General features: G+C 41.2%; 1 protein-coding gene and 1 long non-coding RNA gene across 2 annotated transcripts in view; one reads left to right on the forward strand and one right to left on the reverse strand.

Annotated features, from left to right (window-relative positions):
- LOC307002135 overlaps positions 1 to 19,060 on the reverse strand; it is a 172,065-nt gene that overhangs the window by 120,814 nt on the left and 32,191 nt on the right. The window lies entirely within an intron of this gene.
- LOC307002225 (uncharacterized protein) lies at positions 2,899 to 10,880 on the forward strand. Its single transcript, XM_079619595.1, has 2 exons — positions 2,899 to 3,034; positions 5,325 to 10,880. Exon 2 carries the CDS (start codon positions 5,336 to 5,338, stop codon positions 6,365 to 6,367), a length of 1,032 nt encoding a protein of 343 aa, XP_079475721.1. The 5' UTR covers positions 2,899 to 3,034; positions 5,325 to 5,335; the 3' UTR covers positions 6,368 to 10,880.

Genomic DNA, 19,060 nt, shown 5'->3' on the forward strand with positions numbered 1-19,060 from the left:
GATATGAAAACGACTGAGTTATGATCATTTACATTTAGTCATTTAGCAGACGCTTTTATCCAAAGCGACTTACAACTGAGGACTACAGCAAGCGAGTCATCGTGAAGAGGCAAAAATAACGCAAGAAGTGCTCAAAATACAAAGTTCAGGCATTGCTCAGAGTAGCATAAGCCAAACAAGGGAGGATTAAAGGAAGAGGTTTCTTTTTTGCTCAAGGAAGAGATGAGTTTTCAGTTGTCTTTCGAATGTAGTCAGGGATTCTGCATTCCGGACGAGGGTAGGGAGATCATTCCACCAGCAAGGAACCGTGAATGAGAATGTTCTGGAGAGTGATTTTGTGGCTCTCTGTGATGGACCACGAGTCGTCGCTCATTGACCGATCGCAGGCTTCTGGTAGGGATGTAGACTCGTAGGAGCGAGTGAAAGTAGGAGGAGCTGAGCCTCTGGTCGATCTGTAAGCAAGCGTCAATGCCTTGAACTTGATGGGAGCAGCGAGTGGTAGCCAGTGCAGAGAGATGAACAGAGGAGTGACGTGGGCCCTTTTGGGCTCGTTGAAGACAAGACGGGCTGCAGCATTCTGGATCATTTGTAGAGGTTTAGTTGCACATGATGGAAGACCAGCCAGAAGAGCATTGCAGTAATCAAGCCTAGAGATAACCAAGGCCAGGGCGAGAAGTTGTGTTGCATGCTCAGTTAGGAAAGGCCTGATCTTCCTGATGTTGTGCAGTGCAAACCTGCATGATCGAGCTGTCTTTGTGATGTGGTCTGTGAAGGTCAGATGCTCATCAAATGTTACTCCAAGGTTTCTGACCGACCTTGATGGGGTGATTAAAGTTGAATCTAGCTGGATAGTGAAGTCGTGCTGTAGAGACGGATTGACAGGGAGGATGAGAAGCTCAGTCTTTGCCAGGTTGAGCTGCAGGTGATGTTCCTTCATCCATGCCGAGATGTCCGCCAGGCAGCTTTAGATACGTGCAGCTACTGTGGGATCATCAGGTTGAAATGAGAGGTAGAGCTGGGTGTCATCAGCATAGCAATGGTAAGAGAAGCCATGTGCCTGTATGATGGATCCCAGTGATGTGGTGTAAATGGAGAAGAGGAGCGGTCCAAGAACTGAACCCTGAGGAACCCTTGTAGTCAGTTGATGTGCTTTGGATACCTCGCCACTCCAAGCGATCCTGAAGGACCTACCTGTGAGATAGGACTCAAACCAGTGGAGAGGAGTTCCTGTGATGCCCAGTGATGAGAGGGTGGACAGAAGGATCTGATGATTCACAGTGTCGAAGGCAGCAGACAGATCCAGGAGAATGAGAACTGATGATTTGGAGGCAGCTTTTGCGATCCGTAGGGCTTCTGTGACTGACAGCAATGCAGTTTCGGTTGAATGTCCTTTCTTGAAGCCAGATTGGTTTACATCTAGCTGGTTGGTCAGAGAGAGGAAAGATGATACTTGGTTGAAGGCAACTCGTTCAAGTGTTTTCGCGATGAATGGTAGGAGAGAGACAGGTCTGTAATTCTCTAAGAGTGATGTGTTTAATGTTGGTTTCTTAAGCAGTGGGGTTACCCGAGCCTGCTTGAATGCTGTAGGAAAAGTGCCAGTGTGGAGCGATGAGTTGATGATGTGTGTGAGTGCTGGTAGAAGTGTGGGAGAGATGGCTTGTAGAAGGTGTGAGGGGATGGGATCTAGAGGGCAGGTGGTGGGGTGACTGGAGAGGAGAAGTTTAGATACTTCTTCCTCGGTTAGTGGAGAGAATGAGGAGAGAATGTGTTTGGGAGTGGGAGGGGTTGGACTGGGTTCCTGTGTGTGTGGAGCTGAGAACTGACTGCTGATAGTTGTTGTTTTGTTGGTAAAGAAGTTAGCAAAATCATCAGCAGTTAAAGAGGAGGTGGGTGGTGGTGGAGGTGGACAGAGGAGAGAGTTGAATGTCTTGAAAAGAGTTCGTGTGTTAGCGGTGCTGTTGATCTTGTTGTGAAAATAAGAAGATTTTGCAGCAGGAACATCAACAGAAAAGGAAGAGAGCAGAGATTGATACATACTAAGGTCAGTTGTGTCTTTTGATTTGAGCCATTTCCTCTCTGTTGCCCTGAGTTTAGTCCGGTGATCACGAAGAACCTCAGATAACCAGGGGTTAGAGGGAGTAGTACGTGCTGGCCTGGAGGAGATAGGGCAGATATTGTCTAAAGAAGAAGTTAAAGTGGAGCATAAAGTATCTGTTGCGGTATTAACATCCAGAGATGAGAAGTGTGAGTGTGAGGGAAGAGAAGATGACACAGCAGAGGAGAGATGGGAGGGAGAGAGTGAGCCCAGGTTTCGTCTGAAAGTAACTGGTAGGGGGGTTGGTGGAGCATGGGTAGTGAGTTGTAGATTGAATGTAATGAGGAAATGATCAGAAACATGGAGAGGTTTCACCAAAATGTTGTCTGTGATGCAGTTGCGTGTGTATACCAGGTCCAGTTGGTTGCCTGATTTGTGAGTACCTGAGGTGATGAGCCGTTTGAGATCGAATGAGGCTAGGAGAGAGATGAAGTCTGTTGCATACGGCTTCTCTAGATGAATGTTGAAATCACCAAAGACTACAAGTGGGGTGCCATCCTCAGGGAAAGAAGACAGCAGCACATCCAGCTCCTCTACAAAGCTTCCCAGTTGACCTAGGGAAGTGGATCACCCGCAAAGTGGATCATCTTACTGTGAGATTACAACCCCTTCACACACAGGCAATTAAAAAGGGATTAGTTTTAGTATAAAATCTACATACAGCACCTTTAAGTACATTTATAATTGTTATTTTCTTGCAAAGCACTGTCAGCCACTGCTTGAAAGTGCTGGAAAACTGCTTACATTTCACATATAGAGACAGGAACAGAGCCAAATACCTTTCACATGAAGCATTGCACTGACGGGTCTGTTGAGGCTTGTGTGTGTTTGTCCAGCCCCTCAGAAGAGCTTTATATAAGACAGAAATCTGTCAGACACTCATCTCTCAGACCAGATCGAGGAGAAGCTGCTCTTCTGACCCCGGCTACAGTCCAACAGGTAAGTATGTTTCTAATACTGAGCACTTGTGGACTCATAGTTAATTTCAACACCTGTTTTCTGGAGCCAATGTTATTTTGTATTACAGACCTTATAAATATGCTAACTAGTAATTAATAAAATAGAGTAGAAATTGAATATTAAAGTCAGAAGAAGTCTCATATATTCATATATGTGTAATTACACCTTTGCCATTAATAGGGGGGGGGGGTCTGGGTGGTTCGCAGGAATGGGGGTGTTTCATTAATAATATTATTATTAGTGTTTTTGTTATTATTAATAATTGCTCAGACTTGCATAAGAACATATTTGACACATGGCACTGACAATTCAACCAAATACAAAGTATGCTTTTTACCTGACATATTTGAAAGACAGATGCAATGATTAATGCATCCATGGCCAGGATATAATTATAAAATATGACATGATTTTAAAAGTGACTTATAACAACGACTATGCAATACACTTTAATTTATTTAGTGCTAATAAAATTATTAAGCCTATTTGGAGAGAGAGATGTTTATAATGTAACAATATGTCAGTCATCGTGTGATCATGAAAATAGATCATGACTAGGCCTAGACTACTTGTTCTGAGCAGGTGTTGTCAGTGAACAGGCTGTAAACTGTTGGCTAAGTTACAGTAACTCATGAAGAACTGATGCTAATTATCTGGGAAACATTCTCTAACAGCAGTCAAGCTGTCATTGTTTGTGTCAAACAAGTTGTGAATTTGTTGTAACATTAAAAGAGGAGATCATGAGGAGATCTAGTGTTTTCCTCTGTGGGTGAACGAAACTTTCACGTGAACAATTCCAGGATATGCTTTTCCCCCCATTGTTTGTTACGTTAAATCTTACCCAGATACAATAGTGCTATTTTCTGATTGGCTAATGTGTAGCCCCTTTCTTTTTTTTGATTGGCAGTAAAGTGGCAGGCTCAACTAAGAACTCCAGGGGAGACGCGGCGACACGCTTGTTTCCTGCCGGCTCCATAGTGACAGCGGCGCGGCCAGATACATTTTGGGCACTGCGGCATATTAAATATATTATAAATAGTTTTTCCGCGTGAGAAATACAATGTGTGGCGGGAGTGTGTGACAAGACCGAAATGAGTGACTGTCACGCTCAATGCGTGACACTTGAGAGCCCTGTTATAGTAAGGAAACTTTCCGATAACCGATTAACAGTTTCTCACTGTAGCATTTTTACCGTTAAAATCTTTTACCGTTAAAATCTTTTACCATTAAAATCACGATAATGTTTTACAGTGTATATAGGTTCATCAGTGAATAGAGCCACGGATACAAGATGATTTTATATTATTTGATAAAATAAATGTTATTGATCTTGATAAAGATCTGTCAAGTGGTTACGGAGAAGATTAAAAAAGATTTTTTTCGCAACACGTTGTGTAGTCTGCCACTGTTAATTCATTCAGTTACTGCAGTTTTAGGCCTTATATGCCTGTCATGTTATTAAATAAATATTTTTTTCATGAGCTTGAAATATTATATATTATTATTACAAAGGGCCTGAGAATTTATTTTGTTTTTGAGCAATGTTTTCCAATAGAAATGTATTAAATTCCCCTATTTAAATCTTTCAATGCCGTTTTCTCAAAATAATTTTTTTGTCATTCTCCAGTACAAACAACATAGCACTTATGTACACCAAACTTTCCAGTTATACACTTAACAGTATTTTGAAGATATGTTCTGAGGGATTTGTTAATAATTCATTCCTGGCCTGATTTCCTGACATTTTAATTTAAAAAAATGTGTCGAAAATCGACATATACAAATTTTGTTTTTAGGCTATGGACAGTATATTTGGCTTTCCCAAGAAATGAAAGCATATATCCTGACATCTCTCTGAAAATTTTCTTCATCTTGTGTGTAAACAAAATGAAAACATAATTTTGCACCTGGCTTTATCATATGTTCAGATCTATCCACCGAAAATATATGCAAAATTGCAAATATTTAATGAGATAATGCATCATTTGTATAATTAAACACAAACTTCAAAAACTTGTATTTTTTTAATATACTTGTGCAAGTAATCAACTGAGGATGTTTCATTGTGATGTACATTACAAAATTTTACCCAATTCACCTGTAGTGTCTCGCCTTGCACTGATATAATCCTGAGCTTTTATTTCATCAGTTATCTTTAATTTTTCCTATAAAGCTGTTTGGTAATCAGTGAGCTCAATCTATAGAAGGACTAAAGTAACAGCATTCATCTGGTGTGGAGATTGAATGTTTGGCTTATTCTGTGTTGCAGGTTCAGGCACGATGACAGGCATTATTCCCAAGAGCAAAGCAAAAGGCACTGACTTCTGTGCAGTGGATGACTGGTATTATATAATCCGCTCTGATCTCGGCTGCTATATGCTGTCAAAAAATTTGAATAAAGGTCATGAACTCTCTATTTGGAGTCTGCACCCTGCCTGCCAAAATGGAGACCATTACCTTGGAGATTGGAATAACTACCTTTACGTCATCAAGGGCAATTCCTACCGCAGAGTCAAGAACCTGCGGTCAGATACCGATGCTGAAGTTTTCAGCCTTCATCCCAACTGCCGAGGGGGAGACCACTACTTTGCAAACACTAACTATTTTTACATCATCTTCCAAGAAAAGGGCACTTATCGAAGAACAAAAAACATGAATCACGACTCGGAAGCTGTAGAATACAACCTGGATCCTGACTGCAGAAACGGCCTCTATTACTGGGGTGTACAAGGTTACTTCTCCTTCCTCAAGCCAGCCTCAGATTGGGGAGTCGAGTTCTACACCGGTACCGACCTCAGCAATGATAAGCGCACTGGTGTCTATTCTGTTCATCCCGATGTTCTTAACTTCCTTCCGGGTGGGCTGGCAGTAACTATAGGCCCAGCCTTTGGCATGTGGGAGAATATTAGAACTATAACTAATGACACCAAAAAATCAGTGAGATGGCAAAGGAAAATCAATAAAAAGGTTGGCTACGATAAGCAGAAGATGTCCCAGATCACACACGACTGGAAGATATCCGCGTCAGTCACAGCTGAATCTGGATTGCTTGCAGCATTAATTGCGAAGGTTCAGTTCTCCTTTTCTGCAGAATATGGAGGTTCACATGTCAGCACTGAAAGCGAAAGCTGGAACGAAGTGACTGAAGAGGAAGAACAACTCACATTTGAGCTGGAGCCAAACGAGTCTTTATATCTGTGGCAGTACAAACTGGGTCTCGGTAAAGAACCAGTGTTGTTCTGCCGTGATTTAAAGATTGATGATGTGCCAAACCCTCCGACTGAAGTCCCGCTGCCACCCGCTCAATCATGAAAACATAGCAGGGGGGTTTAATGATTCACTCCAAGTATAATCAAGTGCTTCAGTTAAATACCTTAATTATAACTTCTCAAGCAATTATCTGCATGCTTTGCTTAAAATTAAGCTAAAATTGTTTTTATATAGATAAGAGATTTTTTAGTTACAGATGATGTAACCGCAAATTACAACTCTATTACCCTTGTGAAAAGAAGTGTGCTTAATTGTATTGAAAGCGTAGTTTTTGTGTGCTTAAAATCATAAAAGTATACTTTTTGAAAAGTGCACTTGCAGATAATACAATATAGTTCAAATTAAAGACCACTGAAGTGTACTTAAAGGGAATGCACTTTAATGACAATATTTCTTAACACACTTAAGTGCACTTTTTACAAATGCACTTTGTAATAATATCTAATTAAGTTTAACGTTAGTACACTTTCATGACAATATTTCCTTGCCTCAACCCTGACAATCTAGATAACTTCAGACCCATCTCCAATCTCCCGTTACTTTCAAAAATTCTGGAACGCGCCGTCAACACACAACTCCATCAATATCTCCACTCCTCTCAACTCTTCGACACATTTCAGTACCGATTCCGTCCACACCACAGCACAGAAACAGCCCTTCTTAAAGTCACAAATGATCTCCTCATTGCTGCCGACTCTGGTTTCATATCCATCCTCCTTCTCCTCGACCTCTCCGCTGCATTTGACACTATAGACCATACTGTCCTCCTCCATCGTCTTAAATCTATTGGCATCTCTGGTACAGCACTTCTCTGGCTCACATCTTACCTCTCTGACCGTCACCATTTTGTCTCTGTTAACAACTGCAACTCCCACACCTCCGCTGTCACCCATGGCGCCCCCCAAGGTTCCGTGCTCGGCCCCCTCCTCTTCACCATCTACATGCTTCCCCTTGGTCAGATCATCCGCAACCATGGACTCCATTTTCACTGCTACGCCGATGATACCCAAATCTACTTGTCCACCAAATCCATCACCCCGGCTATTCTCTCCACCATCACCGATTGCATTTCCGACATTAAAATCTGGATGGACAATAATCTTCTTAAACACAACAGCAGTAAAACAGAACTCCTTATCACTGGCCCAAAATCTCTCCTCTCTTCTATTAAGAACTTTACTCTCCTTATCGGCAGTGGCTCAGTGGTTCATGTAGATTGTCTACAAACCGGAAGGTTGGTGGTTCAATCCCCGGTTCCACCTGACCAAGTGTCGAGGTGTCCTTGAGCAAGACACCTAACCCCAGCTGCTCCCGACACACACACTCACACACTCTCTCACACACCTAACCCCAGCTGCTCCCGACGAGCTGGATCGCCTTGCATGGCTGACACCGCCGTCTGTGTATGAATGAATGGGTGAATGTGAGGCAATATTGTAAAGCGCTTTGGTGGCCATTGGGTCTGTGAAAGCGCTATATAAATGCAGTCCATTTACCATTTATCGACGGACATATTGTCACCCCCTCCCTTTCTGTCCGAAACCTTGGTATCATAATGGACTCCACCCTCTCATACCAAACGCACATCAACCATATCACTAAACTATCCTTTTTCCACCTCCTCAACATTGCTCGCATTCGCCCCTTCCTTACCTTGTCAACAGCTAAAATCCTCATTCACGCATTCATAACTTCAAGACTTGACTACTGCAATAGCCTTCTATACGGACTTCCTACCAATCAACTACAAAAACTGCAATACATCCAGAACTCAGCTGCCCGTCTCCTAACTCACACCCGGTCAAGAGAACACATCACCCCCGTTCTCCGTCAGCTCCATTGGCTACCTGTTCACTATCGCATTCAATATAAGCTCCTTCTCCTCACCTATAAGTCCCTCCATAACCTGGCCCCGCCCTACCTCACTGAGCTCCTGGAACAGCACCAACCCACCCGCCACCTCCGTTCAGCTGGCACAAACCGCCTTACTCCGACCGTCCGCACTAACCGCCGGACTTTGGGGGATCGAGCCTTCGCTATCACCCTCACCCCCACCCTCTGGAACTCACTCCCTACATCCATTAGAAACTCCGACTCACTGCCAAACTTCAAATCAGTACTCAAAACCCACCTGTTCAAACTAGCTTTTCCCTAAACCCCTTGTTGTTTTGTTTTGTTGTGTCTTGTTTTATTCCCCATGTGAAGCGTCTTTGAGTGACCAAAAAAGCGCTATACACGTTCGATGTATTATTATTATTTCTAAAAACACGTAAGTGCATGTTTTAAAAATGCCCTTTGTAATAATGTCTACTTAAGTTTTACTTAAACATACATTTTAAATCATTATGATTTTATAGTGTTTTAAATAAGTACAGTTATTTTTATGTATTGACTAATATACTAAATAAAATTTATGGAAAATAATTTTAATTTCAAATCAAGTGTGTTGTCCAAAATTATTTTGTTGATGTATTTTAAATGTGTTTAGTATTACTGTGTGCATTAATGCACTTGAAATGTTATTTTTTCCCTCTAAACTGCAATACATTTGACAATTTACATGTCTCTCTGGGCTTATTAAGGGATAGTGTTGCCGCATATCAGAAGGCTGTGAAGGTGGCAAAAATGCAACATCTCTCTTCGATCATTGCTAACAGTTGCAATGAACCTAGAGTGTTATTTAATACTATAAACTCTGTTGTAAATCCATGCACCGCTGATCCGACTGAGGTTTCTATTACTATATGTGAGAAATTTCTCTGTTATTTTATTGACAAAGTAGCGTCTGTAAGGCAAAACTGTGGGGCTAATTTTGACGTGCTTATAGATGGTGTCCCTGGGTGCTCTGCAATATTGGATGAATTTAAACCAGTTTCTCTGACGCAGCTCTCTGATATAGTACAACATTTGAATTCAACCTTTTGTCCTTCAGACATTGTCCCAGCCAGGATAGTGAAGGACGTTTTTAATAGCTCCATTGGGCCAAGTTTACTCACTTTTTTAAATCTGTGTCTTAGTGTGGGTTCTGTCCCGGCTGCATTTAAACATGCTGTGGTCAAGCCCCTACTTAAAAAGCCAAATCTGGACCCTACAGTGTTGTCCAATTTTAGACCTGTCTCTCATCTGCCGTTTTTGTCGAAAGTTTTGGAAAAAGTTGTTTTTTTACAGTTACAAGCCTTTTTGCAACAGAACTCTGTACTTGAAAAGTTTCAGTCTGGTTTTAGATCACGCCATAGTACTGAGTCTGCTTTACTGAGAGTACATAATGATATCGCCCTGTCTGTAGATGCCGGTAATCCAGCGGTTTTGGTGCTTTTAGACCTCACAGCGGCGTTTGATACGGTGGACCACGCAGTTCTCCTCTCTCGCCTTGATGACTGTGTAGGCATTCGAGGTTCAGCGCTTAAATGGTTTAGCTCCTATCTGGCAAATAGGAGTTTCTCTGTTATGATAGGTGACTGCTCCTCGTCAGCTGCTCCACTTTCTTGTGGGGTACCCCAGGGTTCAATTCTGGGACCAATCCTGTTTTCCTTATATATGCTTCCATTAGGGGCAATTATTGGAAAGCACAACCTGTCCTTTCACTGCTATGCAGATGATCTGCAAATGTATTTCCCTTTGAAATCGGAAGATAAAACGGTGTTAGACTCCCTTCTGGACTGTATTAAAGATATCAAGCTGTGGCTGTCACAAAACTTTCTTAGCTTAAATGAAGCTAAAACGGAGTGCATAATTTTTAGTAACTCCCTAAATGGTCCATCGGTTAGTTTAGGAACCATGGCATCATTCCTGAAGCCAGCTGTTAAAAACTTGGGGGTCACTTTTGACTGTAACTTATATTTTGACAAACAAATCTCAAATGTTGTAAGAATGAGCTTCTTCCAGCTTCGTCTACTGGCTAAATTTAAGCCTTTTCTTAACAGGCATGATCTGGAAAAGGCAATTCATGCTTTTATTAGTTCGAGGCTGGACTATTGTAATGCTCTCTATGTTGGTTTGAAGCAAACCTCCATAGCTCGTCTTCAACTGGTGCAAAATGCGGCTGCTAGGTTTTTAACTAACACATCTAGGCGGGCACATATCACGCCCGTCCTTTTTACTCTTCATTGGCTTCCTGTGCGTTTTGGAATAGAGTTCAAGATTTTACTGTTTGTTTTTAAAGCCTTAAATGGCCTGGCACCGGAGTATTTAGCTGAGATTTTAGTCGAGATTTGCGTGACCATGGCAGAGTGTTGCGGTCCTCTAATCAATTGGTTTTAGAAGTGCCAAGGTCACGATATAATCGGTGGGGTGGTCAGGCGTTCGGCGTTGCTGCACCAAGACTCTGGAACATATTACCGCCGGACATGCGTATAATCACAGAGGAGTCTACCTTTAGGTCTAAACTTAAAACATACCTGTTTAGAATGGCATTCAATACCCAGTAGTGGTGTGACATTTTGTTGTCTGTGTTTTTGTTGTCATTGTGTTGTTTTTATCCTTTGATGTAAAGCACTTTGGATACCTGTAGGTTGCTGTAAAGTGCTATATAAATAAAGTTTGATTGATTGATTGATTGATTGATTGATACATTTGTGTAACCCTCCTCAATTCCACGTTTCGGGATTTATCATGTGCATGGGGAATTAATTGGTGAGAGATTACTATAATTTAAAATTAGGATGTACTATATACACAGCAACTAACAACTTCGGGCATGCAACCCTGGCTAGAGTGTAGAGAGACCTGGTTAGCTTAAATATAGCTATACTGTGTTTTTCCTAATGAGCATAAAAATCCCATGTACATATACTTAGCCACTAAAACCCTTATTTGCAAAAACCACACCAATCACATTCCCATCGCACACACATAAATATCAGACCACAAAGATTGAATGTGTACACACAAATATATTTATATTTATTTCCAGAACCAGGTGAGTTACCCTTTTAAAATGTCCTCATGACCCAAATGCAATGACTGAACAATTCCCGGGGTTTTTGATTTTTTGTTTTGTGGTAGGCTACCATAACGTTGGCGCGCTTGTTGGAGCTTAGTTGAAATCTTCCAAAAAAACCAAACATTGTCTGTACTCACGGTTCCTTGGTAACATAAAAAGTTTAAAATGACAGTCTATCCAAACACTTCTGTCCAATGGTGAGATGCGCAATGATGAAACCCGTCCTGAAGCTCCGTCCGTGTGCAAAACACAGACAACTCTGCCCTGCAGCGCAAATCCTGAGCACATCTACTGCAGCAACATGGGTGGCAGCGTCCCACGCACACTAGCCAAGAATTCACAAACTCTAATGAGCTTAACTATATCTTGTCTAAAAATGTCAATTCCATTTTAGTTCTCAATGTCCATACTCACTCAGAAACTCGGTGGCAAAGTGGGTTTCTGTCTATGTAGCAGTGGCGATTTCTTTAAGACTGCAAGGGAAGCTCGGCTTCCCCTATAATGTCAACAATTAATGGTCAAATATATGTACTATTTTGTTAACATTTTATTGACTAAAAATGCTTTAGAACAGGATTTCTCAACCTTTTGCCTACTGCGACCCACTTTTTTTTTGTGTGCCAGTCATATGACCCACTAAGGCTGGAAATAATTCAATAACTGAAATGCCTCTATAGGCTACTACTGTCACAGTCTTCGTCTGCACCTGTCTGTCTTAGTCTGCACTACACTTCCCAGAATCCTTCTTGTCTCCACACCTGAACTCACTCCCTCAATCATCCCCCTGTTCATCGTCCTCATCATCTGTGTCACCTGTCTTCACCTTGCTAGTGTTAGTTTGTATCTGTATTTAGGTTGCTTCTGTTCAGTCTGTCCTTGTCGGTCATTGTATATGTTAGTGTTTATGTTACATTGTATTGTGAGTGTTACCCGTCTGCCTGTACCAGTTTTGTGTACATATATTATAGTAAAAGTTTGAATTGGAGCTTTGCACCTCTGCCTTTCCTCACCCGCACCAGACCCGTGACAGAAGGACTGACCACTAGTGATGGCTAAATGAGGCTTCCTGAACCACTGAGACCTCGCAGCCCATTGCTTCACCCAAAGGTTCATTACTCGAAGCTTCATTCATTATTGCTCACTAGTGACACCTAGCTACTGTGCAACGATATAGCAGACAAATTAAGTAATTCTGAACCAATGACCTGAGCAGACTTATGATGTCCGTACCCCCCCCCCCCTATTTCATTTATTTATGTATTTTCTTCTCACTGTAATATCTGTAACCTTTCATTTGCAATAATAAAAGTACATGAGCAGACATTTGTCCATTGCCTGGGTATAAAATACAATATGTATCTTTCTTTGACTGAATTTACTTGTGCAGAAACAACTGTCACACACACAATTCATTAATTATTCAGAAATTGTTTGGATAGTGCCAGTATGAACAACAAAAGTGAAACGAGTGCAGTGCTTATGTTGGAGGGAGTGTAATAAAGTAAACTGCAACAGAATAGTCTGGGGTGGGAAAAGTTAAGAATAGTTTCTGGGAGGTTTTCTGCCATGAATGGTTAAAGTTTTAGTGCAGTGTTGTGCTTATGGGACTGTGGATATAGAGGAGTTTGCAGTTTGGGGTGGGTGAAGGTAGGATTACAGAGAGAGAATAGAGGGGCACAACTCGTCAAAGTGACAGTTTTATGACCCCTCATAAAATTCCGATGCCCATAGCCCCCACCCGTGGGAGTTCCTGAGTGCGCATGCGCGGTGAGTGTGGGAAAATTCCCACACTTGCCCCTCCCCTAAGGGCGTGAACTGTATCGTGGGAGAATCTCTCAGGTTAGCCCATTCCTTGTTTTACCCATGTAGAATTTGTGTTAAGAATTGAACGTCTGATAAGTTTTTCTGTACGGAGCACCTGCTGATGCAGCTGTCATGTTTTGTCTGTTTCAATCACAGTGTATGGATCCTTAGCTGTGTATGCGTGTTTTGAGGTGTAAATGTTGGAAAACGATGAAAAACATTCCAAAACGACAAATATAATGATAGTTATAATGTATAATAAGAAAATGTATAATAAAAGAATAGGTCTATGTGATGGATTGTGTTTTTATTAAAGAAAGGGGGGTTTTACATTTGTTAAAATGTTAAAAGAGTTTTTTAATTGTGTTTTCTAAATTAAAACATTAAACAAAAAAACAAAAAAGTCTTATGTTTAGTGTTTTAAGTCTCAAAAGTTTATCATAAAACACATGGATTTTAAATTCATACTTTTTTGTAAATGTTACAACATATAACATGTGTTTTTCCCAACTATGTTGTTTTTAAACTATTTTAAAAAATACCTTTGTTGAAAGAAAGTACGTAGCTCTTAACTAGGGGTTTAGAGATGTCCTCTACGTTTTGTTAAACACGTCTGACCTTCTCAAAGGTTTGACCGTAATGATTGGTATGAGAGACGAGCAGGGAGGCTCGCAGACCACGCCTCCTAAGGTAGGTAGTCACACACCTTAGCCCCCGTTGGTCGTGGTTAGTGATGCGGTAAATGACGTCACTTCCATGCGTCGACTCGTGATCCCTCCCACACCGTGTGACAACCGTGAGAAAAATAACAACTAGTTACCCAACATGGCGCACACGCGCACACACGCGCACACATACGCACACACATACACACACACACACGCACACACACACACACACACACATACCCACACACACGCACACACACACACACATACACACACACACACACACACACACACACACACACACACACACACACACACACACACACACACACACACACACACACACACACTGCGGCTCCCAGATGTCTGTAGGGGTTTTATTTCATGTTGTTTCTAGGCCAGCAGGTGTCGTTTCATATGGAGGTGTGAATTATTTTTATCGCGACATCAGATATCAAACATCAAAAAGGGGGTCTTCGAAAAAATGGGGTGTGGGGGAAGACGAATCTGAAGTCGCGTTTATAACTTCGCCATTTCATTGTTACAAACCATCTAGAGACGGAACGACCCCGATCGCATTTTCTCATCATACGAACATGGATTGTTACAGCCAAAACGGTAAGAGTCTGTTTCTTTTCTTTTCTTTTCTTTTTTAAAAAGAAAAAAAGAAAAAATATGTTGTTATACCTAGATTTGTTTAAAATAAAGTATTTATTTTTATCTATATGAAGCAGATGACTCTGTAATGGGCTTGGAACTGGATCCCGAGATCGTCAAAATGTTGGACGATTATTGTGAGTATTTGTATTTGAATGTAAATATTTTATTTTAAATGTAACGATGTGTTTTTTCGATACTAACAATATTTATTTGTCTGATCCAGACGATCGCATATTTCCAAACGGCGAATTAACAGGTGTGTTTTTGTTTTGTTTTTTCCCAGGATAAAATATATATTTTCCTACATCATTTAGTATTTTTTTACAAAGAAAAAATGTTTTACTTTCCTACAGATAGCGTAGTTGCAGAGAATCCCCTGCCGTACGAGGAAACACCACAGGTAGCTGACGTCATCATGGAGATTGCTAAGGCATGTGAGAGGCCCTCAACGCCATTGGCTTTCGTCTATGACGATGTCTCTCCATGGGGCACACCTACGTCCACTCACAGGGACAGTCGTACAGTGGATGAGACGGTTGACGAGGCTGCATGTTCTGCTACTAGTGCCAGAGGAATAAAAAGACTCCGTGAAGTGTATGGGGAATACGACACAGATTGTGGAATACAATTTTCCTACCCTGACATAGGTAGGACTAATGGGTTTATATATATATATTTTTTTATTTATTTTATTTTTATTATCATTATTTGATGATGAATATTTAAATAATTTTTCAGAACAAAATTCTCCGGACCCGTGTACATCAACAACGAAGGATTACCCATCAACTACTGGAACGTACGAGAAACGAGCCAGATTCGACTCGGATCAGCATACGAGTGAGGAAGTGTGTTCTGAGCAGAGCGAAGCTGAGGGGGATAACGGTAAGATATAGACTACATATTTTGTTTTAAACATATTTCTGAATAAATAATTAATATAATGATGGTTATTGTATCTCCTACAGAGCAAGACCACTCCGAAGGAGGTTTGGAAATTTTCCTTGAATCACAAGCAGATGTCCTCGACGCCGCCGTCTCTGAACGAGACTCATCATCCGTCAGTAGCTGCAGTTCCGACCCTGGTGCATACTACAGACCGATATACAGAGAAGAGGATGTACACACACTGAATATCGATACTCTCCGGTCGGTTAATATAAATTTTTTAAGGATTTTGGATATAGTTTCCCAGCCTTTGACGTTTCAAGAGACAGAAGACTTGGTCTATGGTTCGCTGCGAGAAGTAGTTGGACTACTGCGTACTGTGATCGAACGCCAGAATCAGCTGGCTTCAGACGTGACAAGTGTGGCTGCTTTTCTCGAGCAACGTCATGAGCAGATAGAAGCCGAACATGCACAACAACGTCACATACAACTATTGATGCAGCAAGAGCTTGAACAGGTGAGGGCTGACCAACAGCTAAGCACCGTTGCTCTGAGTTTGTTCTCTGAAGGTTTTAAAGTAATCCAGAGACAATTGAGGGGGTAATGTTTTATGATGTTTTATGAGAAGATGATGAAATTACTCTGATTACGAAGTTTTTTTATTTTATTTTATTATTTTTAATTTTGTTTTTTCGTTCTTACACGTTACAAATATGTGATTGTATTAATGGGGTGTCGTTGTTGAGAGTTGTATTGTAATGCACATTTATTGCCATCTGTACATTTTTAATTTGTCAATATTGTTGTGTGAAATCTGGTAGTAGGACAGCTACGAATGCATTGTATCATTTTTAAATAAATAAAAACACCACAAAATGTTATCCAAAAGAGCGAGAGTCGATTCTGACGATGACAGATTAAGACAGACCTCAAATAACGTCCAATTACGTCGCTTAATAAATGACCAATTACGATTGTTAAACACGAATGAGTTATCCACTACCGATAGATTACAAAATATTATAGCTGAACAACGAACATGGCTAGAAACGCGTGAAGACAATGATAATGACGGAAACACACAGGTCGGTAACGGCGCTTCGTCTTCGTTAAATTATGATCCTCTATTACCAGATATGGGACTTAGTCAAAGCGATATTCATAGTTTGACGCACGAAGGTGGGTATGCTGGTGAATTCACTATAATTCCGAGACGGTTGTTTAACGGTGTAGAGATAATTAGAACACTGGACCTCAGTAGAATAGATGCAACTGATTTAGCGGAATATAATATTCATCTGAGTAATATTCTAAATGAAATTGTAGATTTTTCACAATTGTTGGCTGGTGATACAGGTTATGTTAACATCGCCTTGTCGGGGGACTCTCTCCCGACAGCCATAAATACTGTATTAAGCCCTGAAAACAATCACGACGCATCACTGTTCATTGAACAGATCGAAAAAGCCGCTCAAAGCAACCGAGATGTAAACACAGATTCGTCTCTGACGCTACAGGTATCTATTGCTATGGACCAACCCTCAGGCGGGCGTAGAAGGGTTGCACACTTGGCCATAAGCGAAACTATTAAAAGAAATAAAATGCATTTATTCAGTCCAAATAACTTCTCGGATTTTATGTGTTTCAGCTACTGTCTAGCGCATTTTCTAAATCCAGAATACAACGACTTTGAGTTACAAGCACCGGCAAAAGACATCCACACAGTCTGTGGTTTCACGCCATATGATAAAATAGGGTTTCACGACGTGCATGTCTTCGAAAATTATCTAGATCTAAAAATTGTTGTTTTTCACAGGGACAGCGCAGGTGCGGTGCAGGTGTTCAAAAACACTGATGAAATTCATCCAAAAACAGTGCATCTATATAACCACGAAAATCATTATCATTTAATAAAAAATCTGAAGGGTTTTTTAGGGACGAGCTATTTCTGTCAATTCTGTTTCAAAGGACATAATGATAATAGAACACATAAATGCAAGCACGTGTGTAACATCTGTACCACGTCTGAATGTCGCACGCACGCGACGGTTTATAAACAGTGTTCCGATTGTCTCAGATACTGCAGAAACACATTTTGCTACGACACCCATAAACAAGACCGTACATCTACCGAAAAATCGCAATGTGACACGATCAGATACTGCGCTAAATGTCATAGGACGTATAGAGTTGCAAGGAGCAGTGTCGATCAGATAAAACAGCACAAGTGCGCTGCAGAGTGTTGTGTGCATTGCCGGCAGAGTCTGACAGACGGCGCTAGCCACGAATGTTACATTCAGCCACTAAAGCCTGAGGTGCATGACGAAAAATACATTTATTATGATTTTGAGACAATGTCTGAAGAAGGTCGGCACATAGCTAATTACGTATGCGCTATGACGCACGACGGGGAGTCGTTTGAAGCTGGAGGTACAGACTGCGTGGCTCGTCTGATTAAACACTACAGGCGACCAAAATACAGAGATTACACGTTCATCGCTCATAACTCGTCATCTTTTGACTGCTACTTATTGTTGAAATACCTCACCACCGAAGGTATAGCACCGAAAATTATTATGCAAGGATGCCGTATCTTGTATATGTATGATTCGTTGTTTAGACAACGTTTTATAGACAGCTTCCAGTTTCTGCCTCTAGCGCTTGCAAAAATACCCGCTGCGTTAAGCTTAGATGTATCTGATAAGGGCTTCTTCCCACACATGTTTAACACTAGGAAGAACAATGACTACAGAGGTCCTTATCCTGCAAAAGAGTTGTATGGCTACGAGACGATGAGTACAACTGTCCGTACCAGATTCGATACGTGGTACGCAGGTGTATTGACTAGTGTGTTTGACTTCAAAAAGGAGTTAGCTTTTTACTGTCGGAACGATGTGATTATTCTGCGACAGGCGTGTATCAAATACCGTGAAGAATTCATCGAATGTACAAACATTGATCCGTTTAAATCAGTGACATTGGCAGGCACATGTATGAAAGTGTTCAAAACAAATTTTTTGAGTCGTGATACTATAGCGTTAACACACACACACGCATATTTAAATCAATACAAAACGTTTTCAAGTGCATCTATACAATGGCTTGAATATATTAAAAATAGCCAAAATATTGATATACAGCACGCGCTAAATTATGGTGAACGATCCATCGGTCCATTCCATCTTGACGGGTTTTATGAATCTAGTGATGGGGTGAAAACTGCATATGAGTACTTGGGCTGCTTCTACCATGGTCACGACTGTAGATTTAAGGCAGAGGAAATCCAGCCACTATCTAAAGTGTCTTTTGGCTCACTCAGAAGACAGTCGGACGAGAAATTAGAAACGCTTCGTAAAGTCTATTCCTTACGTGTAGTCTCTATCTGGGAGTGCGAATGGGAACTGGCGATGCAAACAGATCCTGAGGTTATTCAATACATGTCAACTAATGATGCACCTTCGAGACTGAGACCACGTGACGCACTTTACGGCGGCCGCACAAACGCCTTTAGGTTGTATCACAAGACAGGAGATGGTGAGCGTGTAGATTATTATGATTTCACATCGCTATACCCGTTCGTCCAGGCTAACAAAACGTACCCCGTCGGGCATCCTAAAATAATTTTTAAGGATTTTGAGCCGTTGGAGAACTATTTTGGTCTTGTCAGAGCTACTGTGCTTCCACCCCGCAAACTGTTTCATCCGGTTCTGCCGTACAGAAGCGGCGGTAAACTCATGTTTGGTTTGTGTCGGGTCTGTGTAGAGAATCAGTTCC

This window comes from Phoxinus phoxinus (assembly GCF_949152265.1).
Source record: "Phoxinus phoxinus genome assembly, chromosome: 7".
In the NCBI taxonomy this organism is placed as follows: domain Eukaryota; kingdom Metazoa; phylum Chordata; class Actinopteri; order Cypriniformes; family Leuciscidae; genus Phoxinus; species Phoxinus phoxinus.